Source organism: Pseudophryne corroboree, chromosome 11 (genome assembly GCF_028390025.1).
Source record: "Pseudophryne corroboree isolate aPseCor3 chromosome 11, aPseCor3.hap2, whole genome shotgun sequence".
Lineage (NCBI taxonomy): Eukaryota > Metazoa > Chordata > Amphibia > Anura > Myobatrachidae > Pseudophryne > Pseudophryne corroboree.
The window spans coordinates 25,820,949-25,844,428 of NC_086454.1; the positions used below are offsets into that span (position 1 = coordinate 25,820,949).

General features: G+C 46.8%; 1 protein-coding gene across 9 annotated transcripts in view; it reads right to left on the minus strand.

The window, feature by feature from the left end:
- Window positions 1-23,480, minus strand: part of NAV2 (neuron navigator 2) — a 708,207-nt gene that overhangs the window by 99,868 nt on the left and 584,859 nt on the right. For all 9 annotated transcript variants that reach the window (XM_063946386.1, XM_063946388.1, XM_063946385.1 and 6 more), the window contains 2 exons: window positions 22,427-22,535; window positions 20,408-20,791 (listed from right to left, as the gene is read on the minus strand). In XM_063946386.1, the coding sequence (XP_063802456.1) occupies window positions 20,408-20,791; window positions 22,427-22,535 (493 nt within the window). The remainder of the gene's footprint in view (window positions 1-20,407; window positions 20,792-22,426; window positions 22,536-23,480) is intronic.

Below are 23,480 nucleotides of genomic sequence, written 5' to 3' on the forward strand. Positions count from 1 at the left end.
CGCAGGATGGCCCTTCCAAAAAACACTCCCCAAACAGCACATGACGCAAAGAAAAAAAGAGGCGCAATGAGGTAGCTGTGTGAGTAAGATAAGCGACCCTAGTGGCCGACACAAACACCTGGCCCATCTAGGAGTGGCACTGCAGTGTCACGCAGGATGGCCCTTCCAAAAAACACTCCCCAAACAGCACATGACGCAAAGAAAAAAAGAGGCGCAATGAGGTAGCTGTGTGAGTAAGATAAGCGACCCTAGTGGCCGACACAAACACCGGGCCCATCTAGGAGTGGCACTGCAGTGTCACGCAGGATGGCCCTTCCAAAAAACACTCCCCAAACAGCACATGACGCAAAGAAAAAAAGAGGCGCAATGAGGTAGCTGTGTGAGTAAGATAAGCGACCCTAGTGGCCGACACAAACACCGGGCCCATCTAGGAGTGGCACTGCAGTGTCACGCAGGATGGCCCTTCCAAAAAACACTCCCCAAACAGCACATGACGCAAAGAAAAAAAGAGGCGCAATGAGGTAGCTGTGTGAGTAAGATAAGCGACCCTAGTGGCCGACACAAACACCGGGCCCATCTAGGAGTGGCACTGCAGTGTCACGCAGGATGGCCCTTCCAAAAAACACTCCCCAAACAGCACATGACGCAAAGAAAAAAAGAGGCGCAATGAGGTAGCTGTGTGAGTAAGATAAGCGACCCTAGTGGCCGACACAAACACCGGGCCCATCTAGGAGTGGCACTGCAGTGTCACGCAGGATGGCCCTTCCAAAAAACACTCCCCAAACAGCACATGACGCAAAGAAAAAAAGAGGCGCAATGAGGTAGCTGTGTGAGTAAGATAAGCGACCCTAGTGGCCGACACAAACACCTGGCCCATCTAGGAGTGGCACTGCAGTGTCACGCAGGATGGCCCTTCCAAAAAACACTCCCCAAACAGCACATGACGCAAAGAAAAAAAGAGGCGCAATGAGGTAGCTGTGTGAGTAAGATATGCGACCCTAGTGGCCGACACAAACACCTGGCCCATCTAGGAGTGGCACTGCAGTGTCACGCAGGATGGCCCTTCCAAAAAACACTCCCCAAACAGCACATGACGCAAAGAAAAATTAAAGAAAAAAGAGGTGCAAGATGGAATTGTCCTTGGGCCCTCCCACCCACCCTTATGTTGTATAAACAGGACATGCACACTTTAACCAACCCATCATTTCAGTGACAGGGTCTGCCACACGACTGTGACTGAAATGACGGGTTGGTTTGGACCCCCACCGAAAAAGAAGCAATTAATCTCTCCTTGCACAAACTGGCTCTACAGAGGCAAGATGTCCACCTCATCATCATCCTCCGATATATCACCGTGTACATCCCCCTCCTCACAGATTATCAATTCGTCCCCACTGGAATCCACCATCTCAGCTCCCTGTGTACTTTGTGGAGGCAATTGCTGCTGGTCAATGTCTCCACGGAGGAATTGATTATAATTCATTTTAATGAACATCATCTTCTCCACATTTTCTGGAAGTAACCTCGTACGCCGATTGCTGACAAGGTGAGCGGCGGCACTAAACACTCTTTCGGAGTACACACTTGTGGGAGGGCAACTTAGGTAGAATAAAGCCAGTTTGTGCAAGGGCCTCCAAATTGCCTCTTTTTCCTGCCAGTATAAGTACGGACTGTGTGACGTGCCTACTTGGATGCGGTCACTCATATAATCCTCCACCATTCTTTCAATGGGGAGAGAATCATATGCAGTGACAGTAGACGACATGTCCGTAATCGTTGACAGGTCCTTCAGTCCGGACCAGATGTCAGCATCAGCAGTCGCTCCAGACTGCCCTGCATCACCGCCAGCGGGTGGGCTCGGAATTCTGAGCCTTTTCCTCGCACCCCCAGTTGCGGGAGAATGTGAAGGAGGCGATGTTGACAGGTCGCGTTCCGCTTGACTTGACAATTTTCTCACCAGCAGGTCTTTCAACCCCAGCAGACTTGTGTCTGCCGGAAAGAGAGATCCAAGGTAGGTTTTAAATCTAGGATCGAGCACGGTGGCCAAAATGTAGTGCTCTGATTTCAACAGATTGACCACCCGTGAATCCTTGTTAAGCGAATTAAGGGCTCCATCCACAAGTCCCACATGCCTAGCGGAATCGCTCCGTGTTAGCTCCTCCTTCAATGTCTCCAGCTTCTTCTGCAAAAGCCTGATGCGGGGAATGACCTGACTCAGGCTGGCAGTGTCTGAACTGACTTCACGTGTGGCAAGTTCAAAGGGCAGCAGAACCTTGCACAACGTTGAAATCATTCTCCACTGCGCTTGAGACAGGTGCATTCCACCTCCTATATCGTGCTGAATTGTATAGGCTTGAATGGCCTTTTGCTGCTCCTCCAACCTCTGAAGCATATATAGGGTTGAATTCCACCTCGTTACCACTTCTTGCTTCAGATGATGGCAGGGCAGGTTCAGGCGTTTTTGGTGTTGCTCCAGTCTTCTGTACGTGGTGCCTGTACGCCAAAAGTGTCCCGCAATTCTTCTGGCCACCGACAGCATCTCTTGCACGCCCCTGTCGTTTGGTATGTGCAAAACATGGGACGTGCTGGAATTTGCCCAGATTTAATGCACACACAATATTGCTGGCGTTGTCCGATGCCACAAATCCACAGGAGAGTCCAATTGGGGTAAGCCATTCCGCGATGATCTTCCTCAGGTGCCGTAAGAGGTTTTCAGCTGTGTGCGTATTCTGGAAACCGGTGATACAAAGCGTAGCCTGCCTAGGAAAGAGTTGGCGTTTGCGAGATGCTGCTACTGGTGCCGCCGCTGCTGTTCTTGCGGCGGGAGTCCATACATCTACCCAGTGGGCTGTCACAGTCATATAGTCCTGACCCTGCCCTGCTCCACTTGTCCACATGTCCGTGGTTAAGTGGACATTGGGTACAGCTGCATTTTTTAGGACACTGGTGACTCTTTTTCTGAGGTCTGTGTACATTTTCGGTATCGCCTGCCTAGAGAAATGGAACCTAGATGGTATTTGGTACCGGGGACACAGTACCTCCAACAAGTCTTTAGTTGGCTGTGCAGTAATGATGGATACCGGAACCACGTTTCTCACCACCCAGGATGCCAAGGCCTCAGTTATCCGCTTTGCAGCAGGATGACTGCTGTGATATTTCATCTTCCTCGCAAAGGACTGTTGGACAGTCAATTGCTTGGTGGAAGTAGTAAAAGTGGTCTTACGATTTCCCCTCTGGGATGACCATCGACTCCCAGCAGCAACAACAGCAGCGCCAGCAGCAGTAGGCGTTACACGCAAGGATGCATCGGAGGAATCCCAGGCAGGAGAGGAATCGTCAGAATTGCCAGTGACATGGCCTGCAGGACTATTGGCATTCCTGGGGAAGGAGGAAATTGACACTGAGGGAGTTGGTGGGGTGGTTTGCGTGAGCTTGGTTACAAGAGGAAGGGATTTACTGGTCAGTGGACTGCTTCCGCTGTCGCCCAAAGTTTTTGAACTTGTCACTGACTTATTATGAATGCGCTGCAGGTGACGTATAAGGGAGGATGTTCCGAGGTGGTTAACGTCCTTACCCCTACTTATTACAGCTTGACAAAGGCAACACACGGCTTGACAAATGTTGTCCGCATTTCTGTTGAAATACTTCCACACCGAAGAGCTGATTTTTTTGGTATTTTCACCAGGCATGTCAACGGCCATATTCCTCCCACGGACAACAGGTGTCTCCCCGGGTGCCTGACTTAAACAAACCACCTCACCATCAGAATCCTCCTTGTCAATTTCCTCCCCAGCGCCAGCAACACCCATATCCTCCTCATCCTGGTGTACTTCAACACTGACATCTTCAATCTGACTATCAGGAACTGGACTGCGGGTGCTCCTTCCAGCACTTGCAGGGGGCGTGCAAATGGTGGAAGGCGCATGCTCTTCACGTCCAGTGTTGGAAAGGTCAGGCATCGCAACCGACACAATTGGACTCTCCTTGTGGATTTGGGATTTCGAAGAACGCACAGTTCTTTGCGGTGCTTTTGCCAGCTTGAGTCTTTTCATTTTTCTAGCGAGAGGCTGAGTGCTTCCATCCTCATGTGAAGCTGAACCACTAGCAATGAACATAGGCCAGGGCCTCAGCCGTTCCTTGCCACTCCGTGTGGTAAATGGCATATTGGCAAGTTTACGCTTCTCCTCCGACAATTTTATTTTAGATTTTGGAGTCCTTTTTTTACTGATATTTGGGGTTTTGGATTTTACATGCTCTGTACTATGACATTGGGCATCGGCCTTGGCAGACGACGTTGCTGGCATTTCATCGTCTCGGCCATGACTAGTGGCAGCAGCTTCAGCACGAGGTGGAAGTGGATCTTGATCTTTCCCTAATTTTGGAACCTCAACATTTTTGTTCTCCATATTTTAATAGGCACAACTAAAAGGCACCTCAGGTAAACAATGGAGATGGATGGATACTAGTATACTTATGGATGGACGAGCGACTGCCGACACAGAGGTAGCTACAGCCGTGGACTACCGTACTGTGTCTGCTGCTAATATAGACTGGATGATAATGAGATGAAATCAATATATATTATATCACACTAGTACTGCAGCCGGACAGGTAGATATATTTATTATGTAATGACTGATGACGGACCTGCTGGACACAGTCAGCTCAGCAGCACCGCAGACTGCTACAGTAAGCTACTATAGTAGTATGTATAAAGAAGAAAAAGAAAAAAAAACCACGGGTAGGTGGTATACAATTATGGATGGACGAGGGACTGCCGACACAGAGGTAGCTACAGCCGTGGACTACCGTACTGTGTCTGCTGCTAATATAGATTGGATGATAATGAGATGAAATCAATATATATATATATAATATCACTAGTACTGCAGCCGGACATGTATATATATTTATTATGTAATGACTGATGACGGACCTGCTGGACACTGTCAGCTCAGCAGCACCGCAGACTGCTACAGTAAGCTACTATAGTAGTATGTATAAAGAAGAAAGAAAAAAAAAAAAAACCACGGGTAGGTGGTATACAATTATGGATGGACGAGCGACTGCCGACACAGAGGTAGCTACAGCCGTGGACTACCGTACTGTGTCTGCTGCTAATATAGACTGGATGATAATGAGATGAAATCAATATATATTATATCACACTAGTACTGCAGCCGGACAGGTAGATATATTTATTATGTAATGACTGATGACGGACCTGCTGGACACAGTCAGCTCAGCAGCACTGCAGACTGCTACAGTAAGCTACTATAGTAGTATGTATAAAGAAGAAAGAAAAAAAAAAAAACACGGGTAGGTGGTATACAATTATGGATGGACGAGCGACTGCCGACACAGAGGTAGCTACAGCCGTGGACTACCGTACTGTGTCTGCTGCTAATATAGACTGGATGATAATGAGATGAAATCAATATATATATATATATATAATATCACTAGTACTGCAGCCGGACAGGTATATATATTTATTATGTAATGACTGATGACGGACCTGCTGGACACTGTCAGCTCAGCAGCACCGCAGACTGCTACAGTAAGCTACTATAGTAGTATGTATAAAGAAGAAAGAAAAGAAAAAACCACGGGTAGGTGGTATACAATTATGGATGGACGAGCGACTGCCGACACAGAGGTAGCTACAGCCGTGGACTACCGTACTGTGTCTGCTGCTAATATAGACTGGATGATAATGAGATGAAATCAATATATATATATATATAATATCACTAGTACTGCAGCCGGACAGGTATATATATTTATTATGTAATGACTGATGACGGACCTGCTGGACACTGTCAGCTCAGCAGCACCGCAGACTGCTACAGTAAGCTACTATAGTAGTATGTATAAAGAAGAAAAAAAAAAACCACGGGTAGGTGGTATACAATTATGGATGGACGAGCGACTGCCGACACAGAGGTAGCTACAGCCGTGGACTACCGTACTGTGTCTGCTGCTAATATAGACTGGATGATGAGATGAAATCAATATATATATATATAATATCACTAGTACTGCAGCCGGACAGGTATATATATTTATTATGTAATGACTGATGACGGACCTGCTGGACACTGTCAGCTCAGCAGCACCGCAGACTGCTACAGTAAGCTACTATAGTAGTATGTATAAAGAAGAAAATAAGAATTTACTTACCGATAATTCTATTTCTCGGAGTCCGTAGTGGATGCTGGGGTTCCTGAAAGGACCATGGGGAATAGCGGCTCCGCAGGAGACAAGGCACAAAAGTAAAGCTTTCCGATCAGGTGGTGTGCACTGGCTCCTCCCCCTATGACCCTCCTCCAAGCCAGTTAGGTACTGTGCCCGGACGAGCGTACACAATAAGGGAGGAATTTTGAATCCCGGGTAAGACTCATACCAGCCACACCAATCACACCGTACAACTTGTGATCAAAACCAGTTAACAGTATGATAACAGAGGAGCCTCTGAAAGATGGCTTCTTAACAATAACCCGAATTAGTTAACAATAACTATGTACAATTATTGCAGATAATCCGCACTTGGGATGGGCGCCCAGCATCCACTACGGACTCCGAGAAATAGAATTATCGGTAAGTAAATTCTTATTTTCTCTATCGTCCTAGTGGATGCTGGGGTTCCTGAAAGGACCATGGGGATTATACCAAAGCTCCCAAACGGGCGGGAGAGTGCGGATGACTCTGCAGCACCGAATGAGAGAACTCCAGGTCCTCCTTAGCCAGAGTATCAAATTTGTAAAATTTTACAAACGTGTTCTCCCCTGACCACGTAGCTGCTCGGCAAAGTTGTAATGCCGAGACCCCTCGGGCAGCCGCCCAAGATGAGCCCACCTTCCTTGTGGAGTGGGCCTTTACAGATTTAGGCTGTGGCAGGCCTGCCACAGAATGTGCAAGTTGGATTGTGCTACAGATCCAACGAGCAATCGTCTGCTTAGACGCAGGAGCACCCATCTTGTTGGGTGCATACAATATAAACAACGAGTCAGATTTTCTGACTCCAGCTGTCCTTGCAATATATATTTTTAATGCTCTGACAACGTCCAGTAACTTGGAGTCCTCCAAGTCACTTGTAGCCGCAGGCACTACAATAGGCTGGTTCAGATGAAATGCTGACACCACCTTAGGGAGAAAATGCGGACGAGTCCGCAGTTCTGCCCTGTCCGAATGGAAAATCAGATATGGGCTTTTGTAAGATAAAGCTGCCAGTTCTGACACTCTCCTGGCCGAAGCCAGGGCTAGTAACATGGTCACTTTCCATGTGAGATATTTTAAATCCACCTTTTTTAGTGGTTCAAACCAATGAGATTTTAGAAATTCCAAAACCACATTGAGATCCCACGGTGCCACTGGAGGCACCACAGGAGGCTGTATATGCAGCACTCCCTTAACAAAAGTCTGGACTTCAGGAACTGAAGCCAATTCTTTTTGAAAGAAAATCGACAGGGCCGAAATTTGAACCTTAATAGATCCCAATTTGAGACCCATAGACAATCCTGATTGCAGGAAATGTAGGAATCGACCTAGTTGAAATTCCTCCGTCGGAGCACTCCGATCCTCGCACCACGCAACATATCTTCGCCAAATGCGGTGATAGTGTTGCACGGTTACTTCCTTCCTTGCTTTAATCAAAGTAGGAATGACTTCTTCCGGCATGCCTTTTTCCTTTAGGATCCGGCGTTCAACCGCCATGCCGTCAAACGCAGCCGCGGTAAGTCTTGAAACAGACAGGGACCCTGCTGAAGCAAGTCCCTCCTTAGAGGTAGAGGCCACGGATCTTCCGTGATCATCTCTTGAAGTTCCGGGTACCAAGTCCTTCTTGGCCAATCCGGAACCACTAGTATCGTTCTTACGCCTCTTTGCCGTATAATTCTCAATACTTTTGGTATGAGAGGCAGAGGAGGAAACACATACACCGACTGGTACACCCAAGGCGTTACCAGCGCGTCCACAGCTATTGCCTGCGGATCTCTTGACCTGGCGCAATACCTGTCCAGTTTTTTGTTGAGGCGAGACGCCATCATGTCCACCATTGGTCTTTCCCAACGGGTTACCAGCATGTGGAAGACTTCCGGATGAAGTCCCCACTCTCCCGGGTGAAGGTCGTGTCTGCTGAGGAAGTCTGCTTCCCAGTTGTCCACTCCCGGGATGAACACTGCTGACAGTGCTATCACATGATTCTCTGCCCAGCGAAGAATCCTTGCAGCTTCTGCCATTGCACTCCTGCTTCTTGTGCCGCCCTGTCTGTTCACATGGGCGACTGCCGTGATGTTGTCCGACTGGATCAACACCGGTTTTCCTTGAAGCAGAGGTTCTGCCTGGCTTAGAGCATTGTAGATTGCTCTTAGTTCCAGAATGTTTATGTGAAGAGACGTTTCCAGGCTCGTCCACACTCCCTGGAAGTTTCTTCCTTGTGTGACTGCTCCCCAGCCTCTCAGGCTGGCGTCCGTGGTCACCAGGATCCAATCCTGTATGCCGAATCTGCGGCCCTCCAATAGATGAGCACTCTGCAACCACCACAGAAGAGATACCCTTGTCCTTGGAGACAGGGTTATCCGCTGGTGCATCTGAAGATGCGACCCTGACCATTTGTCTAACAGATCCCTCTGGAAAATTCGTGCACGGAATCTGCCGAATGGAATTGCTTCGTAAGAAGCCACCATTTTTCCCAGGACTCTTGTGCATTGATGTACAGACACCTTTCCTGGTTTTAGGAGGTTCCTGACAAGCTCGGACAACTCCTTGGCTTTTTCCTCCGGGAGAAAAACCTTTTTCTGAACCGTGTCCAGAATCATCCCTAGGAACAGCAGACGAGTTGTCGGCATTAACTGGGATTTTGGAATATTCAGAATCCAGCCGTGTTGTTTTAGCACTTCTTGAGACAGTGCTAATCCCCTCTCTAGCTGTTCTCTGGACCTTGCCCTTATTAGGAGATCGTCCAAGTATGGGATAATTAATACGCCTTTTCTTCGAAGAAGAATCATCATCTCGGCCATTACCTTTGTAAAAACCCGAGGTGCCGTGGACAATCCGAACGGCAGCGTCTGAAACTGATAGTGACAGTTTTGTACAACGAACCTGAGGTACCCCTGGTGTGAGGGGTAAATTGGAACGTGGAGGTACGCATCCTTGATGTCCAAGGACACCATAAAGTCCCCTTCTTCCAGGTTCGCTATCACTGCTCTGAGTGACTCCATTTTGAACTTGAACTTCTTTATGTACAGGTTCAAGGACTTCAGATTTAGAATAGGTCTTACCGAGCCGTCCGGCTTCGGTACCACAAATAGAGTGGAATAATACCCCTTTCCCTGTTGTAGAAGAGGTACCTTGACTATCACCTGCTGAGAGTACAGCTTGTGAATGGCTTCCAAAACCGTCTCCCTTTCGGAGGGGGACGTTGGTAAAGCAGACTTCAGGAAACGGCGAGGCGGATCTGTCTCTAGTTCCAACCTGTACCCCTGAGATATTATCTGCAGGATCCAGGGATCTACCTGCGAGTGAGCCCACTGCGCGCTGAAATGCTTGAGACGACCGCCCACCGCCCCCGAGTCCGCTTGAGAAGCCCCAGCGTCATGCTGAGGCTTTTGTAGAAGCGGGGGAGGGCTTCTGTTCCTGGGAAGGAGCTGCCTGTTGGTGTCTCTTCCCCCTTCCTCTGCCTCGTGGCAGATATGAATATCCCTTTGCTCTCTTGTTTTTAAAGGAACGAAAGGGCTGCGGTTGAAAAGTCGGTGTCTTTTTCTGTTGGGGAGTAGCTTGAGGTAAAAAGGTGGATTTCCCGGCTGTAGCCGTGGCCACCAAATCTGATAGACCGACTCCAAATAACTCCTCCCCTTTATACGGCAAAACTTCCATATGCCGTTTTGAGTCCGCATCGCCTGACCACTGTCGCGTCCATAAACTTCTTCTGGCCGAAATGGACATAGCACTTACCCGTGATGCCAGTGTGCAGATATCCCTCTGTGCATCACGCATATAAAGAAATGCATCCTTTATTTGCTCTAAAGACAGTAAAACATTGTCCCTATCCAGGGTATCAATATTTTCAATCAGGGACTCTGACCAAACTACTCCAGCACTGCACATCCAGGCTGACGCTATAGCTGGTCGTAGTATAACACCTGTATGTGTGTATATACTTTTTTGGATATTTTCCATCCTCCTATCTGTTGGATCTTTAAGTGCGGCCGTCTCAGGAGAGGGTAACGCCACTTGTTTAGATAAGCGTGTGAGCGCCTTATCCACCCTAGGAGGTGTTTCCCAGCGCGCCCTAACCTCTGACGGGAAAGGGTATAAAGCTAATAACTTCTTTGAAATTAGCATCTTTTTATCGGGGGCAACCCACGCTTCATCACATACATCATTTAGTTCTTCTGATTCAGGAAAAACTATAGGTAGTTTTTTCACACCCCACATAATACCCTGTTTAGTGGTACCAGTAGTATCAGCTAAATGTAACGCCTCCTTCATTGCCAAAATCATATAACGTGTGGCCCTACTGGAAAATACGGTTGATTCGTCACCGTCGCCACTGGAATCAGTGCCTGTGTCTGGGTCTGTGTCGACCGACTGAGGCAAAGGGCGTTTTACAGCCCCTGACGGTGTTTGAGGCGCCTGGACAGGCACTAACTGATTGTCCGGCCGTCTCATGTCGACAAACGACTGCTTTAGCGTGTTGACACTATCCCGTAATTCCATAAATAAAGGCATCCATTCTGGTGTCGACCCCCTAGGAGGTGACATCCCCATATTTGGCAATTGCTCCGCCTCCACACCAATATCGTCCTCATACATGTCGACACACACGTACCGACACACAGCAGACACACAGGGAATGCTCTTAACGAAGACAGGACCCCACTAGCCCTTTGGGGAGACAGAGGGAGAGTTTGCCAGCACACACCAAAAGCGCTATATATGACAGGGATAGCCTTATAATAAGTGCTCCCTGTATAGCTGCTTTTATAATATAATTTTTGCCACTATTTTGCCCCCCCTCTCTTGTTTTACCCTGTTTCTGTAGTGCAGTGCAGGGGAGAGACCTGGGAGCCGTCCTGACCAGCGGAGCTGTGTAAGGAAAATGGCGCTGTGTGCTGAGGAGATAGGCCCCGCCCCTTTTCCGGCGGGCTCGTCTCCCGCTCTTTAGTGTATTCTGGCAGGGGTTAAATATCTCCATATAGCCCCGGAGGCTATATGTGAGGTATTTTTTAGCCAAATAGGTTTTCATTTGCCTCCCAGGGCGCTCCCCTCCCAGCGCCCTGCACCCTCAGTGACTGCCGTGTGAAGTGTGCTGAGAGGAAAATGGCGCACAGCTGCAGTGCTGTGCGCTACCTTTAGAAGACTGAGGAGTCTTCTGCCGCCGATTCTGGACCTCTTCATGTTTCAGCATCTGCAAGGGGGCCGGCGGCGAGGCTCCGGTGACCATCCAGGCTGTACCTGTGATCGTCCCTCTGGAGCTGATGTCCAGTAGCCAAGAAGCCAATCCATCCTGCACGCAGGTGAGTTCACTTCTTCTCCCCTAAGTCCCTCGTTGCAGTGATCCTGTTGCCAGCAGGACTCACTGTAAAATAAAAAACCTAAGCTAAACTTTCTCTAAGCAGCTCTTTAGGAGAGCCACCTAGATTGCACCCTTCTCGGCCGGGCACAAAAATCTAACTGGCTTGGAGGAGGGTCATAGGGGGAGGAGCCAGTGCACACCACCTGATCGGAAAGCTTTACTTTTGTGCCCTGTCTCCTGCGGAGCCGCTATTCCCCATGGTCCTTTCAGGAACCCCAGCATCCACTAGGACGATAGAGAAAGAAAAAAAAAAAACCACGGGTAGGTGGTATACAATTATGGATGGACGAGCGACTGCCGACACAGAGGTAGCTACAGCCGTGGACTACCGTACTGTGTCTGCTGCTAATATAGACTGGATGATAATGAGATGAAATCAATATATATATATATATATATATAATATCACTAGTACTGCAGCCGGACAGGTATATATATTTATTATGTAATGACTGATGACGGACCTGCTGGACACAGTCAGCTCAGCAGCACCGCAGACTGCTACAGTAAGCTACTATAGTAGTATGTATAAAGAAGAAAGAAAAAAAAAAAAACCACGGGTAGGTGGTATACAATATTATATATATATTATATACAATTATATATATATATTAAACTGGTGGTGACTGGTGGTCAGGTCACTGGTCACACTATCAGCAACTTGCAAGTAGTACTCCTAAGCAGACAATCACAATATATATTATACTGGTGGTCAGTGTGGTCACAATGGCAGTGTGGCACTCTGGCAGCAAAAGTGTGCACTGTACGTTATATGTACTCCTGAGTCCTGCTCTCAGACTCTAACTGCTCCCCACTGTCAGTGTCTCCCCCACAAGTCAGATAATATACAGTCACACTATCTATCACTTCAGCAAGTAACTAGTACTCCTCCTAATGCTCCCCAAAATTACTACTGTGTCTCTCTCTACTGTCTCACTCTCTTCTCTATAAACGGAGAGGACGCCAGCCACGTCCTCTCCCTATGAATCTCAATGCACGTGTGAAAATGGCGGCGACGCGCGGCTCCTTATATAGAATCCGAGTCTCGCGATAGAATCCGAGCCTCGCGAGAATCCGACAGCGGGATGATGACGTTCGGGCGCGCTCGGGTTAATCGAGCAAGGCGGGAAGATCCGAGTCGCTCGGACCCGTGTAAAAAAACATGAAGTTCGGGCGGGTTCGGATTCCGAGGAACCGAACCCGCTCATCCCTAGTATATTTACTAAGATGGGAGTTCTATTTAACATGGGATGTTGCCCATAGCAACCAAACAGATTCCTAGGGGTAAATTTACTAAAATGGGAGTTCTATTTAAGATGGGATGTTGCCTATAGCAACCAATCAGATTCTACTTCTCATTTATCTAGCACCTTCTAGAAGATAATACCTGGAATCTGACTGGTTGCTATGGGCAACATCCCATTTTAAACAGAACTCCCATCTTAGTAAATTTACCCCTATGTTGTGCCACACCCAAATACAAATATACAGCTCTCGCTCTTCCACTCTCTATGGACGGTATTTATCAAAGCTTGGAGAGAGATAAAATTGTGAGAGATAAAGTACCAACCAATCAGCTCCAAACACAGCCAGTAAAATGTAAGGGAGAAGCTGATTGGATAGTACTTTGGGGGTCATTCCGAGTTGATTGCTCGCTGCCAATTTTTTCGCAGCGCAGCGATCAGGTAAAAAAAACTGCAAAACTGCGCATGCACTAAAATGCCCATGCGCGTCGTACGGGTACAAAGAGCAGTTGTTTTGCACTGGTTCTAGCGACGATTCCATTCGCACAGCCGATCGCAAGGAGAGTGACAGGAAGAGGGCGTTTCTGGGTGTCAACTGACCGTTTTCTGGGAGTGTTTGGAAAAACGCAGGCGTGTCCAGGCGTTTGCAGGGCGGGTGTCTAATGTCAATTCCGGGACCTTCGTCGCAGCAATCATCGCACAGAATAAGTATCTGCAGGGCTGGTCTTGTTTTGCACAAAATGTTTTTGTACCGCTTGGCTGCACAGGCGTTCGCACACTTGCAAAGGGAAAATACACTCCCCCGTGGGCGGCGACTATGCGTTTGCACGGCTGCTAAAAGTAGCTAGCGAGCGATCAACTCGGAATGAGGGCCTTTATCTCCTACGAGTAAATCTCCCTCTCCAAACTTTGATAAATACCCCCTTATCTCTCATATCTGTGGAGAACCCAGCCTTCATCAGACACCAAATAAAGCCTCTCCATCTGACAGACTACAGTAAACAGCGATTACAGATAGTTTGGTCTTTGGACTAAATTGCAGTTTGTGTCGCCAGCTTTACACTACGGAACAAGTCACGTCAGATTCCTATACAGCATCATTGTAATAATATAATAGAATATAATGTCCAATGACATAAGGAAAGCTGCAAACATGGCGTTATAGGAACAAATTTACTGTAACCCACAGTAATAAGACTCTAACGGGTCATTTTTCCAAAGTGGAGTAGGAAATTAAATAAAACATCTGGTTGCTATGGGTAACAACAAACTTATTGCTATTTTATAATAATAAAACAATGGAAACATTCTCATGCAAGGTACCAATGTATTATTGTCATTGTTATTTATGGTAGAGGGTCCCTGACACCCCCTTTAGTGAGTCAGGAGGGAGCGGAGATCTGGATCAGTCACAGACTCTGCACTATACGTAAAACAGAGGAACGTGGTTTATTATTAGCTATTTCCAGAAGCTTGCAATCTAATTACACTCTCCCACCGTGCTGACTTTCCCTTCTGTAATTAATACAAGGTGAGAACATACCTGGAGGTAGGGGGAGAAGGAGCATCAAGAACGGCCGGTGACAGTGTCGCACGCAGAGAGCCGGCTGGATGTCACAGACGGGTCTGTGTGCTTTACAGGAGGCTGGGAGGAGAGACACAAAAGCTGCACACTCCAGTGCTCTCAGCGGGCTTCATGTGGATCTACCCAACGTCAACATGCAAATGCCCCCAGGGAGGGTTCCAAAGAATGAGGAGGCCAGGGAGACCACAAAGAGCTATCCCAGGGGCAATGACACAAGTCTCTTTCCAAAATGACACCAGCCTGCAGAAGCTACACAGCAGCTCAGCCAGGGAAGATCCTCCATCAGTCCTCGCTGAGAAATGCTCTGTCCAGAACTAATTACATGTACGAGGCTATAGCTGGCAGAGCGCGGTCTTTCTGTAGAACGCTGTGATACTGTCAGCTCTTACCGGGTCACTAATGAGGCCGCTGTTTTATGGGACACATACACTCTTAGCAAACTACATTTGGATAATGTAATACATCATGGAGGTTTTTATTTCCGCCTATGCCCAGAAGATTTCCTGTCAGTAATACTATAAACTTGTCTAAACCTAACAGACTATGGGCCTAATTCAGACCTGATCGCAGCAGCAAAATTGTTCTCTAATGGGCAAAACCATGGGGGTAATTCCAAGTTGATCGCAGCAGGATTTTTGTTAGCAATTGGGCAAAACCATGTGCACTGCAGGGGAGGCAGATATAACATGTGCAGAGAGAGTTAGATTTGGGTGGGGTGTGTTCAATCTGCAATCTAATTTGCAGTATAAACATAAAGCAGCCAGTATTTACCCTGCACAGAAACAAAATAACCCACCCGAATCTAACTCTTTCTGCACATGTTATATCTGCCTCCCCTGCAGTGCACATGGTTTTGCCCAATTGCTAAAAAAAATCCTGCTGCGATCAACTTGGCATTACCCCCATGTGCATTGCTGGTGGGGCAGATGTAACATGTGCAGAGAGAGTTAGATTTGGGTTGGGGGTGTTCAAACTGAAATCTAAATTGAAGTGTAAAAATAAAGCAGCCAGTATTTACCCTGCACAGAAACAATATAACCCACCCAAATCTAACTCTCTCTGCACATGTTATATCTGTCCCCCCTGCAGTGCACATGGTTTTGCCCATTAGAGAACAGTTTTGCTGCTGCAATTAGGTCTGAAATAGGCCCTATACTTGTATAATGTCTAACTATTCTTATTACTTTGGTATTGTTAGATCAGAGGCAGAAAGTTCTGTCATCACAGGGGGTGCGCTGGATAGGGAGGGGCTTGAGATGAGGGGGAGCCTGGGAGTAGCAGAATTATATACTGCCCTATGACATCACCAGATGTGAGTGACATACTGCACTATGACTACATCACTAGAAGTAGCTACATACTACACTGACATCAGTAGAAGTAGTTACATACTGTACTATGACATCAGCAGAAGTAGTTACATACTGCACTATGACATCAGCAGAAGTAGTTACATACTGTACTATGACATCAGCAGAAGTAGTTACATACTGCACTATGACATCAGCAGTAGTTGCATACTACTCTGACATCAGCTGAAGTAGTTACATGCTGCACTATGACATCAGCAGAAGTAGTTACATACTACTCTGACATCAGCTGAAGTAGTTACATACTGTACTATGACATCAGAAGTAGTTACATACTGCCCCATGACATCAGCAGAAGTAGTTATATACTGTACTATGACATCAGCAGACGTAGTTACATACTGCACTATGACATCAGCAGACGTAGTTACATACTGCACTATGACATCAGCAGAAGTAGTTACATACTGCACTATGACATCAGCAGAAGTAGTTACATACTGCACTATGACATCAGCAGAAGTAGTTACATACTGTACTATGACATCAGCAGAAGTAGCTACATACTACACTGACATCAGCAGTAGTAGTTACATACTACTCTGACATCAGCAGAAGTAGTTACATACTGCACTATGACATCAGCAGAAGTAGTTACATACTACTCTGACATCAGCAGAAGTAGTTACATACTGTACTATGACATCAGCAGAACGTTACATACTGCACCATGACATCAGCAGAAGTAGCTACATACTACTCTGACATCAGCAGAAGTAGTTACATACTGCACTCTGACATCAGAAGTAGAGTGACATACTGTACTATGACATCAGTAGTGACATACTGCACTGTGATATCAGCAGAAGTAGTTACATACTGTACTATGACATCAGCAGTAGTGGCATACTGCACTATGACATCACCGGGAATAGCGACACACTGACTTTGACATTGGCAGATGTAGAAAAACTGTTGAAAAGGATCAGTGTTTTAACGACAGCGAATCAGAACTGAACAAGAAAAAGGTGTCCTTACACCCCCGCCCCCCCCCCCCCCCCCCCCCCACTAGCTGGTGCTAGTATAGAGGTAACCCAGCTACTCTATAGATAGTCAATAAGCATAGCAGTATTACCACCAGGAGATGGCGCTCCCTGATAGTGGTGGTATTCGCACTAGCGTTTAATGAGGCAGTGCAATGCATGGAAGCTATACCCTTCCTCCCGTATCCCAGACCCCAGTAATCGGCCTCACGTCGTCTTCCCAGGACAGGATAACTGTGCAGGATCTGATGTCATAGGGATATAATTCTCTCTTCCGATTATACTCTGGGGGAAGTGACTGCACAGTGTGATCTCTCTATAAGAGCCCCCAGGAGGGACCTCGCTGTGATCACCATTACCATCCTGAGGAAGAATAGATGGGCTTAGTGCAATTATTTTCTGCCCAGCGGGCAAGGAGAATCAGAGAGGCCAAGCAGGGAAACGCAGCCTTTCGAGGTGACTGAAGACTCCCAGCAGTTTATAAAGAGGTCACCGTGCCCCACTGTATGACGGTTCCCAGCTTCCGCTATACGGAAGATCAATAGACCGATAAGCACACAAGTAAATGACAAAAGTAAAAGTTTCCAAACCTTCACAGAGAAGAGACAGAGGTTGGTGACGTTTGTATACTTATACAGACTTACCAGACAATCAGCTCACAACTGTCATTTTTCAAACTCATGACAGTTGGAAACTGACTGGATGGAACACAATTTATCATACGCAACGAGTTTTAAAACTTGTTACGTATAATAAAACTCGTTGATAAATCAGCCCCTAATGCCTAATTTATCAAAGTTCGGAGAGAGAGATAAAATTGTGAGCGGTAAAGTACTAGCCAATCAGCTTCTGTCTTACATTTTACAGGCTGTGTTTGAAAAATGACATTTAAGAGACGATTGGTTGGTACTTTATCTCTCGCTATTTTATAGCTTTCCTGGCTTTGATAAATGCCCCTCTGAGGGGTCTATTCATGAAGCAGTTAAAAGTGTGGAGAAGTGAGCCAGCGGAGAAGTTGCCCATGGCAACCAATCAGCATCAAAGTAACATTTATAATTTGCATACTATACAACTGTACGGAGCAGCTGATTGGTTGCCATGGGCAACTCCTCCACAGGCTCACTTCTCCACACTTTTCACTGCTTCATGAATAGACCCCCAAATGTGCAAGTTACTACTGTCTGCTATAAACCTTGGCCCATTTTGAGCCATTCGATTTGCAGAGCGATGAGATTTCAGCCACTTAAAGGCCCTACACACTGGGCGATATGAGTGAAAGATATGAACGAGATACCGTTCATATCTTTCAGTGTGGAGGCACCAGTGATGAACGATGCGCGGCCCCGCGCTCATTAATCGCTGGTGCCTCGTCGCTTGTGCATGCAGGCCAATATGGACGATCTTGTCCATATTTGCCTGCACTGCTATGGAGCCGGGTGACGGGCAGCTTGGCGGCGGATCCCGCAGTGTGTAGGGCCCATTAGCGCTAAGACTTTAAGGGTCAATTTTTTTACAGTGCAAAATCAGGTTGGTTTTTACATTCATGCCCTGTCTCCTTGGGACAGCCTATCGCACAGGAATAACGCTTCCCCGCAATCCCTACCTTTGCTGAAATACCGTCCCACCCCTCATGTCCAGAAACTCTGGAAACCTCAATACATAAATATCTGCTGGAGGATTACATAAGGCCGCTTGTGTTTTACCCTCAATGGCCCTTAGAGTCACATGACATACATCATTCTATTCAGGCAACATGCAGATAATGCCACAGTTATGGCTGGTGATCATGTGCTCACTTTCTATGTCAATTCCTGGAATACAACACAAGTTATGTATTACGGCTAATTAGTTCAAATAAAGGGCAGAGCTCAGAGGGGTTCCTAAACTTTTTGGAATCACAGCGCCCTAGAGTATTAGAATTTTGTTCATGGCACCCCTAGGCCAAAAGTTTCTTGATAAAATTAGAAGTTATACCATTTTCAGACAGAAAGGCAAATTATCAGCTGAAGAAGCTCTAGTCGGTAATTTGCCGAAAAACACGGGTCCTTTTTCTGTGTGAAAGGGTCACCGGGGTTGAAATTCCTGGGACTTTGACCCAGGAATTTATCAGGGTTGACCCTTTCACACAGACGCTGTGTGAAAGGGGGGGTCAGGCAGGGACCGGCAAAATGACTCGGTACTGATATGCTGGGTAGTTGCCAGGATTTCTGTCTGAAACGGTGTATATTGTATTTATAGGTCATCCTTAGGTTCATTGTGTGGTGAGGGACAAGATTTGCTTCTGTTTGTCCATGTATTTTATAATTTACAGCCACCAGCACTGGTTTTGCCTATTACATTGATCATAAATAAATTTAACTTGGTCCTGGACCACCAATCCCAGGCACCCCTGCAAATACCCAACGGCACCCCAGGGTGCCACGGCACACAGTTTGAGAACCACTGCCATAGCCTATTTGCAAATATATAGTGCAAATATGGCGCCATCTAGTGGCTACAATGAATGATAGCAGTCAGATTGCTGCAGGGTTACAGATGTGTTATTATTTGGAATGGGAAGTATGTTAATTAAGTTGAACAATCAGGGCGTAGCTTTGGACATACTTTGCTTCCCAAAAACCAGGTCTAAAATGAAAAAAAAAATAAAAAATATGCGTTTTGCACCATATGTTCTGTCGCATGCATCTCAAAATGCGTTCCCCTCTGCAAGGGTAGTATATGTGCCAGATTTATACCAGGAGAAAGCAGCAATATCTGTGCCAGGTTTACACTAGGATATATGGGTACTGAATAATAAGGTTAAAGTATACAATTCATGTACAATATACTGGGTTAATAATAAATGTTAAAGACGCATTTAATGTGTGCAACACTATTAAATACAGCCAGAAATACAAAATAAAAGTATTAATTAAAGTCAATTAATTAAACACAAACATCTGTTGTCTTTTCCATTACTAAATGAAAATGGAATCTGCTTTCCTGCCAATAATCTGCTTTCCTGCTAATAAATAAAGTGAATATATTACACAGCCGCACTAATAGTGGCAGCGTCAGTGGGAGAAAACACAAAGCATTGCAGATCATTATCACGTATTCTGCACTAGGGGTCAGGCAAATCCTACACCTCCTGACAAGCGCATACGCGCCATTCTTGTGGTCTGCATGGGAGGCCATTGTGTGGGCATGCCGGTTCTGCACCCAGCCAATGCTTACATCCCCCCGCCCTCCACCGTGTCGCCTCTCAAAGCGTAAGGAGTAGCGAGGGCAAAATGCGTCTGATCTATGTACGGGTGAATGTTTCAGACAATTTGGGGTGCAAAAGGCACTCTGCCCAATTTTACATCAGCCCCTCAATTATCTGCATTTGACGGCTCGTCATCAGTAAGTTTAATAAAGCCAAAGGTAATAATAGATCCATCTGAATTAATGAATGCAGCGGTGTTCTAGATGAACGCGGAACTCAGGAGCCAGCGGGGTTCCTACAGCAGTCAGGGAAGCTGTGCATCCATTGGCCATGATAGATATGACCCATAACTTGCCTACAGCCACTTTTAGACGCACCGCCTACCTGCCTCCTGGTCTGACAGAGCACTAGGGAAATCACACCTGCAGAAGTTGTCTTAGACCGTTATGCGAATGCTTACCCACTGGTGACTTCGTCGCTTCGTATGTTCTTGCTCAACACGTCCCCATCGCTCATGTAACCCGTCGCATCAACACTGACGCTCTCCATATCCATCTCTTCCCCTTTTTCGGAGACGTCACTGTGGCCCGCGTTGCCCCTTGACGCCAGCTGCCTCCGCAGAGGAGCAGGGTAGATGTACCGCCCAGGTTCAGAGTTGATAAAGCGGCTGGCGCTGGCTCGTGGCGGGTACCCGTTGCCCAGGGACGGTGCATCGCCTGCCTGCAGACGAGGGCTAGACTGTCCCAGTCTCCATGATGATATGGTCGGTCGCGCAGCCAGACTGAGGATGCTGCGGCCGCTGATTTCAGTAGTGATATTACTGTCAAACGTCGTTTCCAACGTGCTGGGGGTGAAAACAAGAAAGAACTAGGATTAGATTCAGTAAAGAGGGACGAGCAAAAACTGATGCACACTGACTATGCGTCATCACCCCGAGCAACACAGACAGCGAGAGGAGGATCATGTGGACATTCTGAGTCACTGAAAAGCCTGATCGCGCCAATGGCACAACATGCTGTGTTCAAATACAGAACTAAAACACACAAACCGTCCCCTTTATTACAAGGTTTTTATTTCTATCACTAATTAATAAAAAGTTCCTAAAAGTTTTATGCAGAGAAACAGTAAATCTCACAGACAAAACAAAAACACAACACACATCACACTGCCCAAAGCAACATCTACAGGATAACGCAGGGTAAATTCCACGGGTTATATATTCCACGCGTGAAAGGTATCGGGTGAGGCAACCGTGCTGAGTGCACTACATAGGATTACCCTGGGTGGAATAGGTCGCTCCTAGAAGAGATGATACAGAATGGGATGGTTGCAGCGTTTTATGGGGGTCATTCCGAGTTGATCGCTCGCTAGCAGTTTTTAGCAGCCGTGCAAACGCTATGCCGCCGCCCACAGGGAGTGTATTTTAGCTTAGCAGAAGTGCAAACGGTTGTATCGCAGAGCGGCTACAATTTTTTTTTGTGCAGTTTCAGAGTAGCTCAAAACCTACTCAGCGCTTGCGATCACTTCAGACTGTTCAGTTCCTGTTTTGACGTCACAAACACGCCCTGCGTCCGCCCAGCCACGCCTGCGTTTTTCCTGGCACGCCTGCGTTTTTGCGTACGCTCCCTGAAAACGGTCAGTTGACACCCAGAAACGCCCACTTCATGTCAATCACTCTGCGGCCAGCAGTGCGACTGAAAAGCTTCGCTAGACCCTGTGCAAAAATACATTGTTCGTTGTGCCCATACGACGCGCCTGCGCATTGCGCCACATACGCATGCGCAGAACTGCAGTTTTTAAGCCTGATCGCTGCGCTGTGAACAAATGAAGCTAGCGATCAACTCGGAATGACCACCAATATTTCTTATGGCAAAAGTGCATCCTTTTCTCAACGCAGCTAGCATGCACCTGGAGACGGCACTGATTAATGTGTTGAGCGACACTGAGCCTCTGAATCTGCACACGAAGTGCTACGCGGCAGCGTCTTTTTCCACGCCAAGTTCCGTTCATGCTTCATATACAGTCTCAGTCAAACGCAATATACAAGTGTGGCATATCACATTAATCAGCGCAGTCTCATGGTGCGTCATTGTCACGTTGCGTTGTGACTAGGATGCATTATGGGCAAAGGATGTCGGATGCTAGCACAGGACCTGGTGGCTCATTCAGGCCAGGCATCTCACGCCACCTTTTTCCTATAGGGACAGCCGACATGGTGGGGGTTTATTCTTATACAGCATACTCACAGTATTATGAGTGCTGCATTACGGCGACATGTTTCCCAGCATTAAACAAATGAGTGCGCTGACGCCAAGGTGTGTACATGGGTCTATGAGCTACGAGGACTACACCAAGGGTATATACCCTGTATACGGTGGATGCGGACAGCGGTCCACACTACAATGTGCTCCTCATACAGACACACACGGACTGCTTGGGATAAGCTGTAGTACCCGCAGTCACATGACCCCGAACCTACCTGTGAGTGACCTGAGTTCCCCTGAGGCTGGACATAGTTTCCTCCAAGTTCTGCCGGAGATCCGCAATGTTCTTCACAGTTCGCAATCTGCGGGTTTCAGGATCTTCCCCTGAGAAGAGAGGAATGACACACAATTGTATGACACACAGGAGTCTCCTCACATAGTATACACAGTCCATGATATGTGTGTGTCTGTGTAATTGTGTGCTGGAACAGCATCCATGGGATACGGAGCAGAATAGTGTTTCCCAACAAATCTAATCTACACGTCCAAATTCTATAAATTCTACACATAAAAGAGACTTTGTGATTGTGACCAGATAACAGAACCGGCTTACATAAAAGACATCACCATGCAGTGGTCATCACCCGCAGGCTTCTGTACCCACGGGCATTGCACGTTCCTATAATACACGCCATACAGTACAGCAGGCAGAACTATGTCTTATGTCCTGTATCTATGTTTCATTATCTATACGTGGATTCTGTGTCCTGTATCTATGCTCCAGTGACTACACCTGGGTTCTGTGTCCTACATCTATGCTCCATTATCTATACGTAGGTTCTATGATCTTTATGTATGTTCCATTATCTACACGTGGGTTCAGTGTCTTACATCTATGTTCCATTATTTACATATGGGTTCTACTGTATGTCTTACATCTACGTTCCAGTAACTACACGTGGGTTCAGTGTCTTACATCTATGTTCCATTATCTACACGTGGGTTCTATTTCTTACATCTATGTTCCAGTAACTACACGTGGGTTCTGTGTCCTACATCTATGTTCCATTATCTACACGTGGGTTCTAGGTCTTACATCTAAGTTCCAGTAACTACATGTGGTTTCTATGTCCTACATCTATGTTCTATTATCTATACGTAGGTTCTATGATCTTTATCTATGTTCCATTATCTACACGTGGTTTCTGTGTCCTGCATCTACGTTCCAGTAACTACACGTGGATTCTGTGTCCTGCATCTATGTTCCAGTAACTAAACGTGGTTTCTGTGTCCTGCATCTACGTTCCAGTAGCTACAAGTGGGTTCTGT